The 16,223-nt window shown below is 37.1% G+C and overlaps 1 protein-coding gene across 2 annotated transcripts in view; it reads right to left on the reverse strand.

Moving 5' to 3' along the window:
* ITGA1 (integrin subunit alpha 1) overlaps window positions 1-16,223 on the reverse strand; it is a 106,308-nt gene that overhangs the window by 70,546 nt on the left and 19,539 nt on the right. For both annotated transcript variants that reach the window (XR_004269773.1, XM_032281092.1), the window contains exons 6-7: window positions 5,410-5,558; window positions 58-208 (exon numbers count right to left, since the gene is read on the reverse strand). Coding sequence is in view for 1 of the 2 variants with exons in the window: in XM_032281092.1 (XP_032136983.1) it covers window positions 58-208; window positions 5,410-5,558 (300 nt within the window). In the remaining variant the exon portion in view is untranslated. The remainder of the gene's footprint in view (window positions 1-57; window positions 209-5,409; window positions 5,559-16,223) is intronic.

The following is a 16,223-nucleotide window of genomic DNA, read 5'->3' on the forward strand; positions in this document are numbered from 1 at the left end:
GCACACAGCTCTTCTCTACACCCAAGAGTTTTAAAACGTTTCTAGCAATGTACTTACAGCTATGGAAAATCGTTGAATGTTTTCATCTTCACAGTCTTGGATGACCTTTTCCAGTCGATGGTTGTCATGGGATTCTCCATCCGTCACAATAACCATGACTTTTTTAACCCCTCTTCGAGCACCCCGGGCTTCAGTAAATGCCTCTTTTCTGAAGTCATTATAAACAAAAGAAACGTTGATGAGACACCACTTTATGGTAGACAAAGTAAGAAACGAAACAAAAACACTGACCACTCTAGGTAGCCTCGTGCTTCCTTTTAAAATTAGCATCAATGCCCACCATTCAAGCTGGGAGGCATGGTGAGCCTTATTTTTAATAGTTCTAGATTTATTTCAGATGATGGAGAGGTCACCATTTTGCTCATCACCATATATCCCATATATAAAAATGCAGCAGTATTTTATTCTTTGGAAACTTCAAAGGGAGGGTGTGACTGAGGCATACATTAGGCTCAGAGATGGCCAGATCTATAAACACTCTCCCAGCTGCTCTTTTCTCTATAAACATCCCTTCTCTCATTTGACAGGCCTCTTTTCTTTTGCTTCTAGCAGCAACTTTTGCTTGAGACTTTGTTTCCCCCACCACTACCCTGACATTTGTAGAATGGCTTGGAAATCCTCTAATCTTAGGAGGAGAGATGAGAGAGAACAGAGTATTAGTGGGGCTGTGAGTGCTTGGGAGTATCCTGGGAATAGGGACGTCTGCCGTCTTTTACATGGGAGTAAAAGATGGCAGACGGTGATGTTCTGAGTCCATGGAGTAGTCACCTGGATTTTAGGGGGCAAAAAGTGGTTGGAGGAGTTACAAAACATTTGGTCTGAACTATGTGTTAGGACACAGACTGCTGAGAGTAGGGTAGGAGATGATGGTGTGGATATAAGGGGAAGATGCTATAACCCAACTACGAAAAAAAAAAAAGGCATTTTAATTTAATTAAGCAGCATTTATGGAAAGAAACAGAGTACAAGGAAATGGGAATTTTTTTTTAATGTATTCTATATAAACATATACACAGACTTTCTCCTCCCCCTTCATTCCCTTTTACTCAAATCTTTCCTTTCTGGAGTCTTAGAAGAGATGAGTATATTTTGTTCAGGACTAAAGTAATGAAAGGACTTTATATATTTCTAGGATTTTAGTACAAAGTACAGTAATCATTATACTGGATGGTCCATTTAGATTATACAGACAAACAGCTGCCATTTGGGACAGATATGCCAATGAAACACGTGTCTTAAGCTAACATTCCAAAGGGTTTGCACAATAGATACACAGTAAATATACAGTAATTGATACCTTTAAGCAGGAAGAGAGGAATCTGGTGATGTGGGCAAAAGAATTCTATACGATTGTTTTTCCTTTCAAAGGACTTAAAGCAAATATAACAAGATGTTGACAACTGTCAGTCCTGTGTGGTAGACACACAAAATTTAGTTGTACTAATTTTTTACTTTCTATTTTTCTTACATTTCTCAAAAGAAAGAAAAATGCCTTTTTTTTTTTTAAATATGAGTAACCATGTCTCTCTGCGCTCTATACTTGACAGAGACTCTCCTTGACCAAATCTGAGTCAGGCTCCTTTACGTCTTCTTCTAGACTTGGCTCTGGCCTTGGGCTATGTTCTTCACCCATGTAGTATAGTTTTAGCAAGAATCTGGCTTAGTAAATTTAGTGGAAATCCCTCATCCTTGGTATCTGCTCAAATTCCTAATTCCCCACCCTCTAAATCTTATTATCCTGTTCTATGATATTATCTTTTAAAAGAATTTAATTTATAGGCCATTAGGCTGAGACAGCTCCAGGGCCTTATGTTCCTATGTAAGCAATCCAAAATCCGATTCAATGTAAACAGTAAAACAAAACATAAATATTATCATTTAGAAGCTGCCAGCCAACTTGTATATAGAGACTCTGCCAATCAGAAACTGCCAAGTAACCTCTAATTAGGGACTTTCCACCAGGTCATACCCAAATAAGGCAAATGCCTAGCTATAGCCAATCAAGTCATTTCTTTACTTTGATTTTGCTTTCAGCCCATAAGAGCCCATTGCTCACCCTGCTAAAGGGGATCTTTCTGAACCTCTTCTGATTCTGAGTGCTGCCTGATTCATTCATCATTCTTTGCTCAAATAAACTCTGTTAAATTTAATTTGTCTAAAATTTTTCTTTTAACAAATAATAAATATATATTTGGTCTCTGCCTCCAGCTTCTGGTGCAGAACTCCTAAAACTCTTGTAATTTCTTGAGCAATAGTGGTGCTAGGTGCATCTTTTGTTCTAATATATGGTCTTTAACCTGGGTTTCTGACATAGAAGTCCTAATCTGTTGAAATTTCCTGGGTGATACGAGTATCTTTTGTTCTAATGAAGTAACTCTTGGTGGGCTCCTAAATGAGAGCTGGTCACCAGAGGGACAAAGCCATGATCAGAAGCTTGAAACGTTCACCCCCAGCTCTCATTCTCCAGGAAGGGGTGAGGGGCTAGAGACTCAGTTAATAATCAATCATGCCTGTGATCAAGCTTCTGTAAAAATTTCTAAACTATGGGGTTCAGAGAGTTTCCAGGTTGCTGAATATGTGGAAGGAGGCACACCATGAAAGGGAATGGTAACTCTGACCCCTTTTCCTCATAGTTTGTGCTATGCATCTCTTGCTGTTCTTGAGTTGTATTCTTTTTATAATAAATTAATAATAGTAAGTAAGATGCTTTACTGAGTTCTGTGATCCACTGTAGCATATAATCAAACCCAAGTAGGGGATCTAATCTGTAGCCATGTTGAACAGATTGTGGGTAACTTGGAAACCTACTGGCTCTAAACTGGAGGGAATTTTTGAAGGACTAGGGAATTTTTGGGAGAGGTCTGCACAAACTCTAGTTGGTGTCAGAATTGAACTGAATTATAGAATACCCAGCTGGAGTCAGATAAGTAGTCAATGTGGGAAAAATCCCACATATCTGGCATCAGAAGTGACCTGTCAAGTGTTCAGAGTATAGAAAGAGAAAAACAGTTTCATTTTTCCTACTATTTATCTACCTTCAGCAAGAATCCTGTTGAGTCAGTCTAGCAAGAATCCCTCTAGCCTTGATGTTTTCTCTGATCCCTGCCCTGTTCCTTGACTATAAATCCCCACTTGTCCTTGCTATAGTCAGAGCTGAGTCTAATCTGTCTTCTCTACTGCAATATCTTCATTGAAAAGGTCCCTCTTCAGTGATGTCTTCCTTACAGTCTTTAACAAATACCATCAATAACTTTTTAACATATTATACAAGTAGATTTTCTGACTTTTTAATGTATACAAACAAAGATGAAAACAGATGTTACAGGTTAGTCTTTAGCAGATCTTTGTATATGCATATCACATGGAATTCAATCATTTTTGAAATTCAAATTCCTTAGATCACTAAAACTCCCTAATTATCTTAAATATCAAAATTACAACTGAACTGAATGAACATCAGCTGAAGGAGAGGATTAAAAGACCTTTCATAAGTAAATGTGCCTGTTCTGAAATCAGGGCTGGCTTTATGTAATGGGAGAGTATTGGCAGAACTCCTGAGTACACCTTTTCTGTTTCAACTACATTCGGTTACAAATTGTCCTTGTCCTTAAAGTACCAGTATCCAATGTCCTTTCTTGGAACTAAGCCTTGACTTTCCTGCATGCTTTAAAAAATTTAAATATACCAAGAGTGTCCCTTTCTTTGAGACAGGAGAATCCAGGTCTTATGATTAAATACTGTAAGTTTATTGACAAAAGTAAAAATTTGGGATAGGGAGAAGGGAACACAAAATAATAATTTGAACTGTGAGTTACTGAAAATGAAGGTAAAGAATTCTAAAAAAATTAAAAATATTGTTTGCAACTGGCTCTGCCTGAAAGGAATAATAATAAAAAAAAAACAGTTAAAATGTGCTTAAACATGAAGAACTAATTAATGTAGGTGAAAAATACTTGGTACTATCACTATGGACTTTTAACATATAATCAAAATTCAAAAAACTCTCTGTGTCCCATAGCTATACCCTTTGTGAAATACAGAGGCAGAAAACATATAGGGACATGGTATTTAGAGCAATCAGAATATTTCTTCATTTAGTCTTCAGAGATAAATATTCATTCTTAAGTGGTTGCCTTTGGAAAATGCGCAGCTCCCTACAGGATCAGAGGTTTCAAAGAACTCACTTACTTTGAAAATACAGTCACATTTAGTTAATTATCGAGGAGGGTACATTCAGTACACTTAAACATGTGCACTCTTTGTGTATGAAAATTGGTGATCCTTTGGGTAGGTAAATGTCAAATTACCTCCATCTATTTGTGATTATTTTCTCTTGGGCCCCGTATAACTTAGAGCCACATGATTTTATAACATTCATGAGGCAAAAGATACACATGAAATTAAAAAGGTTTGAATATCCAACCCATTCTTTGCAGGATCATCATTAACTCTTTTAACCTCCTTAAAACACTCATCTTAGCAGGCAGGTGAAGTGAGAGCATGGATAATTAGCTTTCCACATCAGACAAGGGGTCAGAAGTTGAAGACATTTAACAGAAGAATTCTTAACATTAGTCAAACTACTTACTACATTTCCTGTGATTTTGGCATTGTTTTGTATTTGTTCAGAAGTTTGCTAGTTTAAAAAATGAGATAAGCGAACATACAGGAAATAAAGTGGGGTTCTTATAAAATGAAATTCAACCACAGACTGAGTTCTGTGTTCTCCATAAAGAAAACTGCAGATGGAAGAAAGGAAAGATTGTAAGTTGGAGGGAATCTAAAGAAAGTAAAAAAGGAGAAACAGAGCAAAACATATGATAAGATCCTTTCCATTTCTTTCAATTTTTGCATTAAAAATTATTTCAAATAGACAATATTTAATTTGGCCCCTTAAAAATCTCTTATCTGGTAGTTTCAATTACTGTAAATCAAGTACTGAAAATACATGGGCATTCTAGAATATAAATACATATTGAGTAGAGGTAGAACTAATTTGTAATCCATTATTTTAGATTGAGTCTCTTAGAGGCTGAAAATAAAAAATAAATGAAACAAATATTAACTAATATTAAGTCTTAATACCCAAGAACATGATGTTATAGACACAGTGATATTTTAAAATGGATCGTATATCAATTAAACCCTTGTAATAAAGGAAAGATAAGAAGGATGGTGAGATTGTATTATAGAAACATCTGATCTGGTAACCATTATCCAATCTTCTGAATCTCATTTTAAACAAGATGGCTTTAAATATTGTCACACTAAACTTTCAGTTGATACCCCAAAGGGCTATATCATGCAGTTATTTTTGCAGTCTTTTACTTTATTTTTTTATCCATATACCTTGCTGTGTCTATTCCAAGAGCTGTCATAGTCTGGCGGCCACCTCTCTGGACTATTTTCTTTGCTGCAACAAGTACCTCCTCCGTTGAAGAATACTTATTGAGATTGAACTCATGGGTCACGTTTTCTCCATACTGCACAATTCCAACCTGAAATACCAAGCCACTGTGAGTTGTACATCAATCCAAATTTCCTGTTCAGATTTCTTCAGTTTCAGCATGTGAATCAGCTATAATACATTTTAGTGTTTCAGATGAGTTTGCAAACCTATCAGTATACAAATCCTTCTATTTTGACAGCAATAGGCATAGCCATTCTGTGACTATTCATGGTCTAAAGAACAAAGTAAATGTGCTGTTACTAAACTTCTTGAACGATTGGTTTATCTAATTCAACAGATTTTACAGAATGACTCTGGTAGGCCTTGGTGGGTAGAATATGAAACTGATATGGTCTCTGCCTTCACGGAGTTTCTCTAAACTAAAAGGAGAGAAATATTAAACACATGATCATTCAAATACATGAACAATTGCAAACTGTGGAAGGGGCTATACGGGAAAATCCCTAATCAGCAAATATAACCTAGAGGCCAGATTGAAAATGGGGGCTCAGGGAAGGCCTCTCAGAAGCTGAGACTGCAAGAGTAGGTGCTAGGAGGGCAGAGCTTCTACACAGAGAAAACTGTATGTGAAGAAGCCTGGTTTGGGAAAGGGATAGATCTACCCTAACAATGGAAAGAAAGGCAGTGAGCCATGGCCAGGGCTGCGAGGAAAGAACTGGCCACCATGAGGGCGGAGGAATGAGCAGGGGATGCAGCCTGCAGGGTTACACACTTGAGCGGTGCACTGTGTTTAGCCTAGCTGCAGCTTCATTTCTCCCAAATCAGCCATTCCCAGCACCACCTTCTTTTTTTGTTCTGTCTTCCTTTTCCTACTGGCTTCTTCCTTTCATTCCGTTTAGTCCACAGATTGGATCATGCAGGCAGCTAACTGCAGAACGCCCAGGAAGTGAAATGATACAGAAGGGAAAGTGCCCCCAGATTCGATTTCCCTTGCTTCATATTCTTCCTCTTCCCACCTGCCTCCTGGCCCCAGAAATGGCTATTTCCCCTACCCTTTCTCCACACCCCCCTTTAAAGGTTGATATAAACCAATAAACTAATCTGTATTAAAAATTGTGACTGAAGATGACTTTTTCTTTAACCGTCCTATCTCAAAATTCCAGACTCAGACAATTCTTCACCAGAAGGAATGTCTCTTTAATTCTGGAATTCCAGGTGCTTCATTACTTAGGTAGGGGAGGTTATTTGCAACAAGCCTGCCTTCTTTCCAAGGCAATTGCCTACTTTGCCTGTTGGTGAAGTTGCCTCCATTACTTGCTTTAGAGAAAATCCTAATTCTGAGTCTAACCTTATTCTTAACTAGCATGAAGGCTCAGCAACTGATTTCCAGCCTCCTCTGCTGATATCACTGATGTCAGAAAGCTTTAGGCTTAATTTCACGTCTGATTTATACATACATTTTCACAATAGGTGTTTTTGGAAACTAAAGGCATGTTCTGGTGTTTCTAGAAACAAATTAGAGAAGCCCAAATTTAAAACAATTTTTATCAACTTTGAGTTACCTTCCAGAGCACACTGGATATCCTGGAGCAATTAGGCCCTATGCTTAAATAAGAATACTATGCTGTATATTTAATGCTCTTTTTAAAACTTTCTTCTCTAATTATTTAAATTATAATAACAAAAATATGATCATGTTTCATAAGTGAAGAAACTGAGTGGGAAGCACTCAATCCCCATAGTGAAGTGGTAGAAGGGGGTCTAGTCTGAGATGTATATCCCTTATCCCAGGGCGCTTTCACTCTTCCAATTTCCTCTCAGTAAAAAGGCATCTCTCTAAAATCCTCCATTCTTTAGTCACCTTACCCTGCTAGCTTCTGTGGAACACCACTGCCATTTCATGGCTACTCAACGAATTTGATGAACTAGCTAGTTAAGTGAGATATGTTATCATATACGATGAAACAAACACACAAATATATATATATATATATATATATATATATATGTATATTGTAAAAAAAATAGAACATATGAATCTTCTCTTAAAGTTGCTCAGTTAGGTATAAGATAAATAAGAAATAACTAGAGAATATATGTAATTATAAGATGAGGTCACATCATCAGCTGATGGAACATGCACTCTGCTCAATTCATGTTCAGGTTAGCCCTGTTCTGTGAATTCATCTTTCACCCAATATACTTTACAATCTATTCTGAGAGAGCTATTACATTTGGAATAAAGATGACCAGAAGACCCTTTGGGAACAACCACCAACTAATTATACAAAAGTAACAAAATGGGTAAAGACACATCCATGACTCCAATTCAGGATATTTTCTTTATTTATAATGAAATGTGATGAACATTTTTATTGCCCTCTGCATAAATTTAAAATTCTTTTCTTCAATGACCCTAAAGCTTTTGATTAGTGATCCTTGGTTGTTGCCATGGCAATGGTAAACTAAAATGGTGGGCATGTTTCTGGAAAGCATCTTCTGCCTCTTCCCTGCTTTAGCTAGTCCTAAATTTGGTCTGGTGTTGGAGTCCGACTCGAGTCAAGTCTCGCCTCCTACCTCATTACCTTAGCTCAGGCCAGACATCATTGCCTTAACCTTGGACCATGGCAATGGTCAATCTCTTTGCTGCTGATCTCCCTCCCTTCATTTCCACTCTCCTCAAATCCTTCTGCATATTTCTGGCAGACTAACTGTCCTGAAACCCTGCTTTCATCCTATCACTTACTTGTTCAAAAACCTCCAACAACTCTCCATTGCCTGTATCAATGACTTTGAAATATACTTTAAAAGATATATTTTTATTTAAATTTTTAAAAAATAAACTTCAAGCTACTCCTTAAAATTCTAGGGCCATATATTAAAGTCCAGTTTTCTTCCCTTGATCTTCAGTCCCTCAATAGTCCAACGCTAAATTCTTCATTCACCCTCATCTTCAGGACTCCCCAGTATGAACTCCACTCCTCCCAAATGCTCTTCCTTGTCCCTCTTACTAAGCTAAATTCAACCCACCCTGTCAGATTTAATTCAAGCTCCACTCTCTCTGCAAAACTTCTCTTACCTAGTGCCAAAGTAGCCCATATTGATCTTCCCCTTCTTGGAATATGAAACAAACTACTGAGAGTATTGCCTTCTTCTTAAGTGTTTTGAGGGCACACTTTATCTTCCCAAGTCCATCATAACTTTATAGGGACGGGTAGGGTAAAGAATATGGACTATGTCATGGCTTTTGATATTCTCTTATCCTTTACTACTGTTTTGCTTCACTTACAGCTGACCCTAAGACATTCTTACCAGATGACTGTAACATTTCGCATAAGCGGAAAAGTGAGATAGGAGGGAAATAATGATAAGCAGAAAAAGAGAGATACAACAAGTGTGGGAAATGAGAAGAGTGAGCAGTGGGAAAACTCAGGTCTCAGGGAAATTCAGTGCATGCCTGGTTGATACTGAGGTGCTCTTTTTCCTAGGAACCAGACAGAGTAAGGTGTGCTGTGAGTCTTCTCCAGAAAAGGGTACCATTTCTTAAAAGTAATGGCAAAAACCACAATTACTTCGACACTAACCAAGTATTAATTTTCATTACAGGAAAAGGGTCAAATCACAAACAAATGTAATGCTGTGCTGAATATTGGTGAGATTCATTTCAGTAGAGATAGTTTCCATCTCACCTTAGCTTATAATTTAAGGCTAATAACGCAAGCATAATGTATATGTATGTAGCAGAATCCAATAAATATGAGAATTAAATAGCAAGTTAAAAAGTAAGCCAAGTGATAAATCTTGTGAGGAAGCAAGAGGAGAGAAAATCACAAGCATATTTATTCTCTCCCACTGAAAATCCTCAAGGAGTAGCGGGGATTCGGCTTCCTGAATCTGAAAGCCAGGTCAAAAACACCCAAGAGATTATAAAACTACCATGGAAGGAAACAAAGTGGTCTTGAGACTGGAAAATATGTCAAGATGATAATTAAAGGAGTTTAAGTCATCCTAGAAATTGAGAGGAGAAAGGAAAAAAAAAAAACAGTAATCATAATATTTGACTTGAAGTAGCCAATTGCACTGGAATTATACAGAAGTCAGAGGGTGAAAGTTGGGTAGAGAGCAGGTGACAACAAATAACAGAGATGGAAATATTCTAGGCATTTTGATGAATGGAAATGCGTATGCAGGGATGATAGCTAAAGGGTGCAACTGGGTTAAATGCGGACATTCTTTCCCAGAGACTGTAAAGAAAACAGTTTATGGCATCAGTAAAAGAGTAGATGAATATAGGAACAACAGTCTCTTATAATATCAAGGGGGATAAGGAGTCACATGCAGAAGGAAAATACCTTTTCAGAGACAACCGAAAAGGATACATTTACCTCCTGGGGAGATGTGATTTAAACCTCTTGATTAACTAGAACAAAATAAATAGATGGGTAGATAATTACAATCTAAGGTTAAAGATACCTAAAAGCTGATTCAGGCTATGGCATAAAATCAGGTACACAATTAGCTATGGATTTTGTTACATGAACAAGAGTTTTGTAACACTTATTAGAACATTTCACTTAAATATCAGCTTTACAATTATTTTTTCGGGCAAGCCCCCAACCAAATATCCACTCACTTTTATTTTTCCAGGGAATACTAGCATCCATATTTATGTTACTAAGTGTGATTTTAAAACAGAATTCTATGGTCAAATAATTTTGGAATACAATGAGTAAAATAAAGTTATCTATATCCCTACAGCAGACTCCTCCCCATCTCTAGCTTTCTCCTATCACTATGAAAACTGTCACAAATTGCAAATGGTGCAAAAGAGTAAGGTTTTCTCTTACTCCTATCCCCACTTGTTCTACTTGGACTTATAAGCAAACTCTTTTGAAAGTATTCTCAGAGTATTTAATTTAAAAACATGCATTGTGGATTACTAATTGGAAGACCAAGTATATTTTATTCCTATTTAAAGTAATATTTTTGTGAGGATCCTAGTCAACATAGATGGGTAAACATTGTTCTACAACAGCAAGAGTTACTTACTTGTCAAGATCAACTAATTTTGTGTGTTAAATTCACCTTCATTATATTTATGACATACCATCATGCATTGTAGCTGTCCCAATATATGATTTTACCTAATTTTTAACTTGGAAGATTTTCAGATCAGGAACAACATTTCAGTGATTGCTTTTTATTGCTTTTGACACCTAACATAATACTTGATCAACCAGACACTTTATAAATATCTGCTCAATTAAAACAAATTAATTACCCAATGACTTCATTTCTTTAGGCAGTAGAGAAGAAAGAGGGAGAAAAGTGAACATGAGAACATGAAAGGAAGGATACTATCAGAAAATACTGAAAAAGGGGCTTTTTGGATAAGTCTCTTGTGAAGCTGAAAGTCATATTTAAGACTTCAATGAATATCTTAAGTGATAAGAGAGTTTAAGAAAAAGAAGTGTCTAACGTAGCTATGAAGTTCTGCTATGGTTTGAATATAGTTTGTTCCCACCAAAACACCAAATGTTGAGGTTGGTCTCCAGTGGGGTGGTGTTAGGAGGTGGTGCCTTCAAGAGGCATTTAGGTTGTGAAGACGGACTTTATCACAGGAGTGAGTTCTCATTCTTGTGGGACTGGATTTGTTACTGCAAGAGAGCAGATTGTCATAAAGCGAGGCTGCCTCTCGTGTTTGCTGTTTTTGCACATGGCTGTTTCCCTTCCTGTTTCTCCACCATGTTGTGACACAAGCGCAAGGCCGTCACCAGAAGCCAACCAGCTGCATCCACCCTACCTGGGCCCTCCCAGCCTCCCGAATCATAAGTTAAATAATCCACCTTTTTTTTTTTTTTTTCAAATTATTCAATCTTGGGTATTTTGTTACAGCAACAAAAAGTGAACCAGAGTAAGTGTATTTAGTCAAAGAGCTATGAAGGAATGGAGTTATTAATTCATTAATAATTACATTATTATCTTCTATTGTTAAGTCAGGCTTATACCAGCATCCAAATTTTAATGCCCAGCATAAGCTAAGTTTCTGGGCTTTCAGTCACAACTAATATTACCAAGTCAATGATTTCTTAAGGAAGTAATGACAAGGTGAAACAATGAGGCTTTTTTCACGTGTTTCTGTAAGATGCACAATTGCTCAATATGAAAAGAGCTCAGGTTTTATGTCTGTATTTCCTTTTATCAAACTGGTACAAAGCCCTACCCTACAACACGCTTCCAGTGTGACTAAGTCAGGACATGAATGTAGCAAAAATACAGGCTACAATCCCAGTTAACTGTAAACACAAACCATTCTGAAGCTATGTCAGCAGAGGCTAGGTTTTAACATTTTGTCACTATAAAGAGGGAGATAAATGGGATTGATTCACAGGTAGACGGTCATTTCCTAAGGAAACAAGTGTTCAGAAACATAATAAAGTTGATAGATAATAGATACAGGTTCTAGAAAAAGGGTGTGCTTATCTGGCTTCTTGCTTTACGGAAGGTGCTACAATAAAAGTGACCTTGGCTCAAAAATGCAATGATAGGAGAGGTTAAAACAAAGTTAATTCACTGTGTTTGTGGAGAAGGGAGAGGGCTATAGAAGAAACCAGGGCTGAGGGGAATGGGCTAGATGAATAAACACCTGCAAAGAAAAGACTGAAATAAAATGTAAAGGATTGTCCAGGGGAATCCCTCTCAAGCAAGTACCTTCCAGCTCAGTGGACCATTCTGACTTCGTGAAGCAGAGTAAGGGAAAGAGGTCACTAAAACAAAGTTTTTTTTATACACAAGAAGGTAAAAATTCAAAAACTCCCATTTTTCCAACATAAATGGCTAATGTCACATGCTAGGAACACATAAAACTCTGCTATCTTCCATAAATGAAAGGATTAAGACACAATTCTGTTGTCATGGGATTCACAATTTACTAGGGGAGACAGACCCATAAAACAAACAGCAATGCTTCTGAGTGATAAGAGCAGTAAGGAACTACGCTCTCACAGTTACAGATGCTATGGGAACATAGGAGGGAAAGGCATTTTTCTCAAGAAGAGTGGGTAGGATAATCATAGAAAATTACAGAGAAAGTGACATTTGAAGTTTTCCTAGCATATAGGACCTGAGCAGAACATTCCAGGAAAAGCAAATAACATGAGCACAGCCCTTTGTGAACAAGGAAAGCAAGAGCCCAGGAATGGATGAAGGACAAGCTACTCGGGAGGCTGAGGCAGGAGAATCGCTTGAACCCAGGAGGCGGAGGTTGCAGTGAAACGAGATCATGACACTGAACTCCAGCTTGGCAACAAGAGCGAAACTTTGTCTCAAAAACAAGGACTGAGGTGGGCGTAAGGGGAAGCAGGATGCATGAGGAGTGGTTGGGCCAGGTGGTCAGATGCCAGTTAGTTCACTAGAGAGCTTAGATGTTACTTAGCAGGCAATAAGAGAAGTTGTTTGTTTGTTTGTTGTTTGCTTGTTTTTTATTCAGGGAAATGCTCTGAACTTACTTTGGAATGATTATTCTAGTGCCTGATGGCTGGAGGGGTAGGAGGATGGAGATGAGAGGCTAGTGAGAGAGCAGATTCACCTCATTCCCTACACCACATTTGGATACTGTAGCCAGACTGACAAGGGTATGGCTGTATGGCTCCATTAGGTTTCCTTTCAGACCTAAAAAACAATGAATCAGGCCCCAGATTTAAGGTTTCTAGGGAAATGGCTATAAAATCAGCAGTAAAAAGAAAGATAAATAATATTCTTAAAATTTAATTAATTTCTCTCTTTCATTTTGCCTGGTTTAATGCTATGCTACACTTTTGATGTGAACAATCTAGACGTTGTTCCATTAGTATATTTCACTTTTATATCAAGCCTCACAATGTACTGGTTTTATTTAGGGTAATGCACTCGTATTTGACATATTTATATTATTTTCATTTATTATTAAAAGTAATGTTATGTTTAGGTATCGAGGATCAATAAGACCTCCATAATGTTTATACCATCATATCTTTTATGACAAGCTCAGAGTGTTTCAGGTTTGTTTTTATAGGTGTTTTTTAAAAGGCAATTTTATAGCCTTTACTCTGTCTTGGGTAAAAAATTGGTTGACAAAATTCCTTGACTATGCTTGCAAAAGTCTTAATTGGGCTACACAGAAACACAGAATGGATTTTGAGTAACTATTTAGAGTAAATGTTTCCATCATTATGTTGTATTTCCCTAACGTACACTAAATTGTCAATGTGAAACTTAATGTAAGTTTCTTTCTTTCTCTCTCTCTCTCTTTCTTTCTTTCTTCTCTTCCTTTTTTCTCTCTCTTTGCTTTCTTCTTTTCTTTTTCTTTTATTTTTGTGTTTTGGAGGTGACAATTACTTTGAGAAATGTTTTGTATCTTGGACTCTGCCTTTTATTGCTTGCAATTACTAAATGACAAAGCTGTGACCGCAGAGAATAGGAATCTTATTCAATCTGTTGTACCAAGTGTGTAACTAATCAATATAGCAAACAGAAACACAGGAGGTGTAGTTAGAATACAATCTTTATTTGTGGCTCACCATCCCTTCAAAGCTTATTTAAAGTGAAGTATTTTGCTATCCCTAAAATGAAAGATAAATATCTTATGAATTTTTTTAATTCTTAGTTTTAAATGTCTATTAATTTTAAAAGTTATATATTTTAATTTAGGCTGTACCACATGAATTTGCTGTATTTGTAGGCTGGAAAAAAAAAAAAGATCAAATAGCAATACTTTTATTTGGTTCTCTCTGAATGAAAACCAACGAGGTGAAACACCAAAGTGCATTTGTAGTTAAATCTTCACTACTACTTCTACTAAGGGCTTACAGATGGTAAGAGGCCTGTAGTTGAGGAAGATGCATGGCTGGTTTTTATTTGTTTTCCTACTTGTTTTCACTTAGATTGCTAACTATGATTTCTGACCTTTCCAGGGACAAGGTAGGGAAGATAAATAAGGACAGAGAAATTATTACTACATTGGTATTATCGTAAGATAAATCAGGTCCTAATAGGTACTTACAACTTTTTCAATGGTTCTTTGGAGAACTCCCTTCACTGAGACGTCTTACCTACATCCTTGCCCTGAGTGAATGCATCCCACTGCCTCAGTCCCTAAGAATTACAGAGATCTTCTGCTTTCTCTGCAGAGGCAGCCACTCACTTCCGGTAATCATGACCGACAGGTCCTGACATGACCTCATGCTGGCTCTTGCTTTTGAATACCCATGCCAATCCTGAGAAAACACACTCAATCTAACAATCTCTGGAGATGCAGGCTGACTCCAGTGCAGTGACCTCTGCTCTGACTTGCCTGTCATCAGGTAGACACAACAGCTGCTGTCATACCCTGATAATTCAGGCAGGAGTTAAGCATTAGTCAATCAACTATGTGTCCCAATTCTAGTATACATATACCAAGATTGTCGTATGACCCCACTGAAGACTTTCGAGTAGGCTCTTCCTACAGAGAAGTCCTCTTAACAAATATTATCAACTACATTCATAGTCTTTTAGAAATTTGGTATGAATGCGTAGTCTAAAACTTCTCTGTCCAGCTCTTTGCTTTCTATGTTTTGCACCTTCCTTTGGGTAATCTTTGCCACAGTTCATTTTTGTATCTGTTCCTTTCAGAAATGGGCATAGAGAGAAGATGTAAAGGGGAGAATAAATTCCAGAAGCTAATTCTGCCAATCATAGGGTGGAATTGAATGCTTTCATTAAAATAAACAAACAAAAATAAAAACAAACAAAAAAATTAAATGGATTTAAATTACATAAGCAACCAATTAAGGAAAAGAATTCATTGTCAAATAAACTGTTTTTTTTAACAGAATTACTGTAAGACTACATGAAAAACAAGTATGCTTGTCAGTACATATTTTCTTTGAAGAGGAAATATCTTTCCAAATTTTTTATGACAGGATTTCTTTTCTGAATCCACTGAAAGATTATCAAACTTTAAAAATAGTTTACATGCATTATACTTAAAACCGTATTAAATGTGGTTTAGTATAAGCAATGGTTTGGTAAATATGTCCTTTTAATCTCTTTTATTTAGAGAATTATTTATGAAATTAGTCGCTGATATAACATAAGCCAAAATAGAAAAAAAAAAAAAAAGATTAGAAAAGATTGAACACTGGAGAATAAAGTATAAAGTAATATAGTTAAAATAATTTTTTATATGCCAGTTATAGAAAAAAAGACCCATTAAGTGTCCAACAATCAGAGAAAAATACAAAACTGGACTCCTTATGTTACTAACATTTACTCAACAAGTGCTCATTGAAGGCTTACTATGCTACAGTGAAGCACTGGGCTGGCCATTGACGAGGACAGGAAGATGATACAGCCTTTGCTCTTGAGGTGCCTATTATCTACAGTATGCAGCAAACACAGATAGACAGACACACATACACACACACACACTCATACAGATACACACACACGCACACACACACATGCACACCAATATAATAATTATGTCTTAGTCCAGTGTTTCTCAAACTTTAATCTGTTTAAGAATCATAGGAGGTGGAGGCGAGTGGATCACGAGGTCGAGATCGAGACCATTCTGGTCAACATGGTGAAACCCCGTCTCTACTGAAAATACAAAAAATTAGCTGGGCATGGTGGGGCGTGCCTGTAATCCCAGCTACTCAGGAGGCTGAGGCAGGAGAATTGCCTGAACCCAGGAGGCAGAGGTTGCGGTGAGCCGAGATTGCGCCATTGC

Source organism: Sapajus apella, unplaced genomic scaffold, assembly GCF_009761245.1.
Source record: "Sapajus apella isolate SASKATOON/1434 unplaced genomic scaffold, GSC_monkey_1.0 scaffold1, whole genome shotgun sequence".
Taxonomy (NCBI): Eukaryota; Metazoa; Chordata; class Mammalia; order Primates; family Cebidae; genus Sapajus; species Sapajus apella.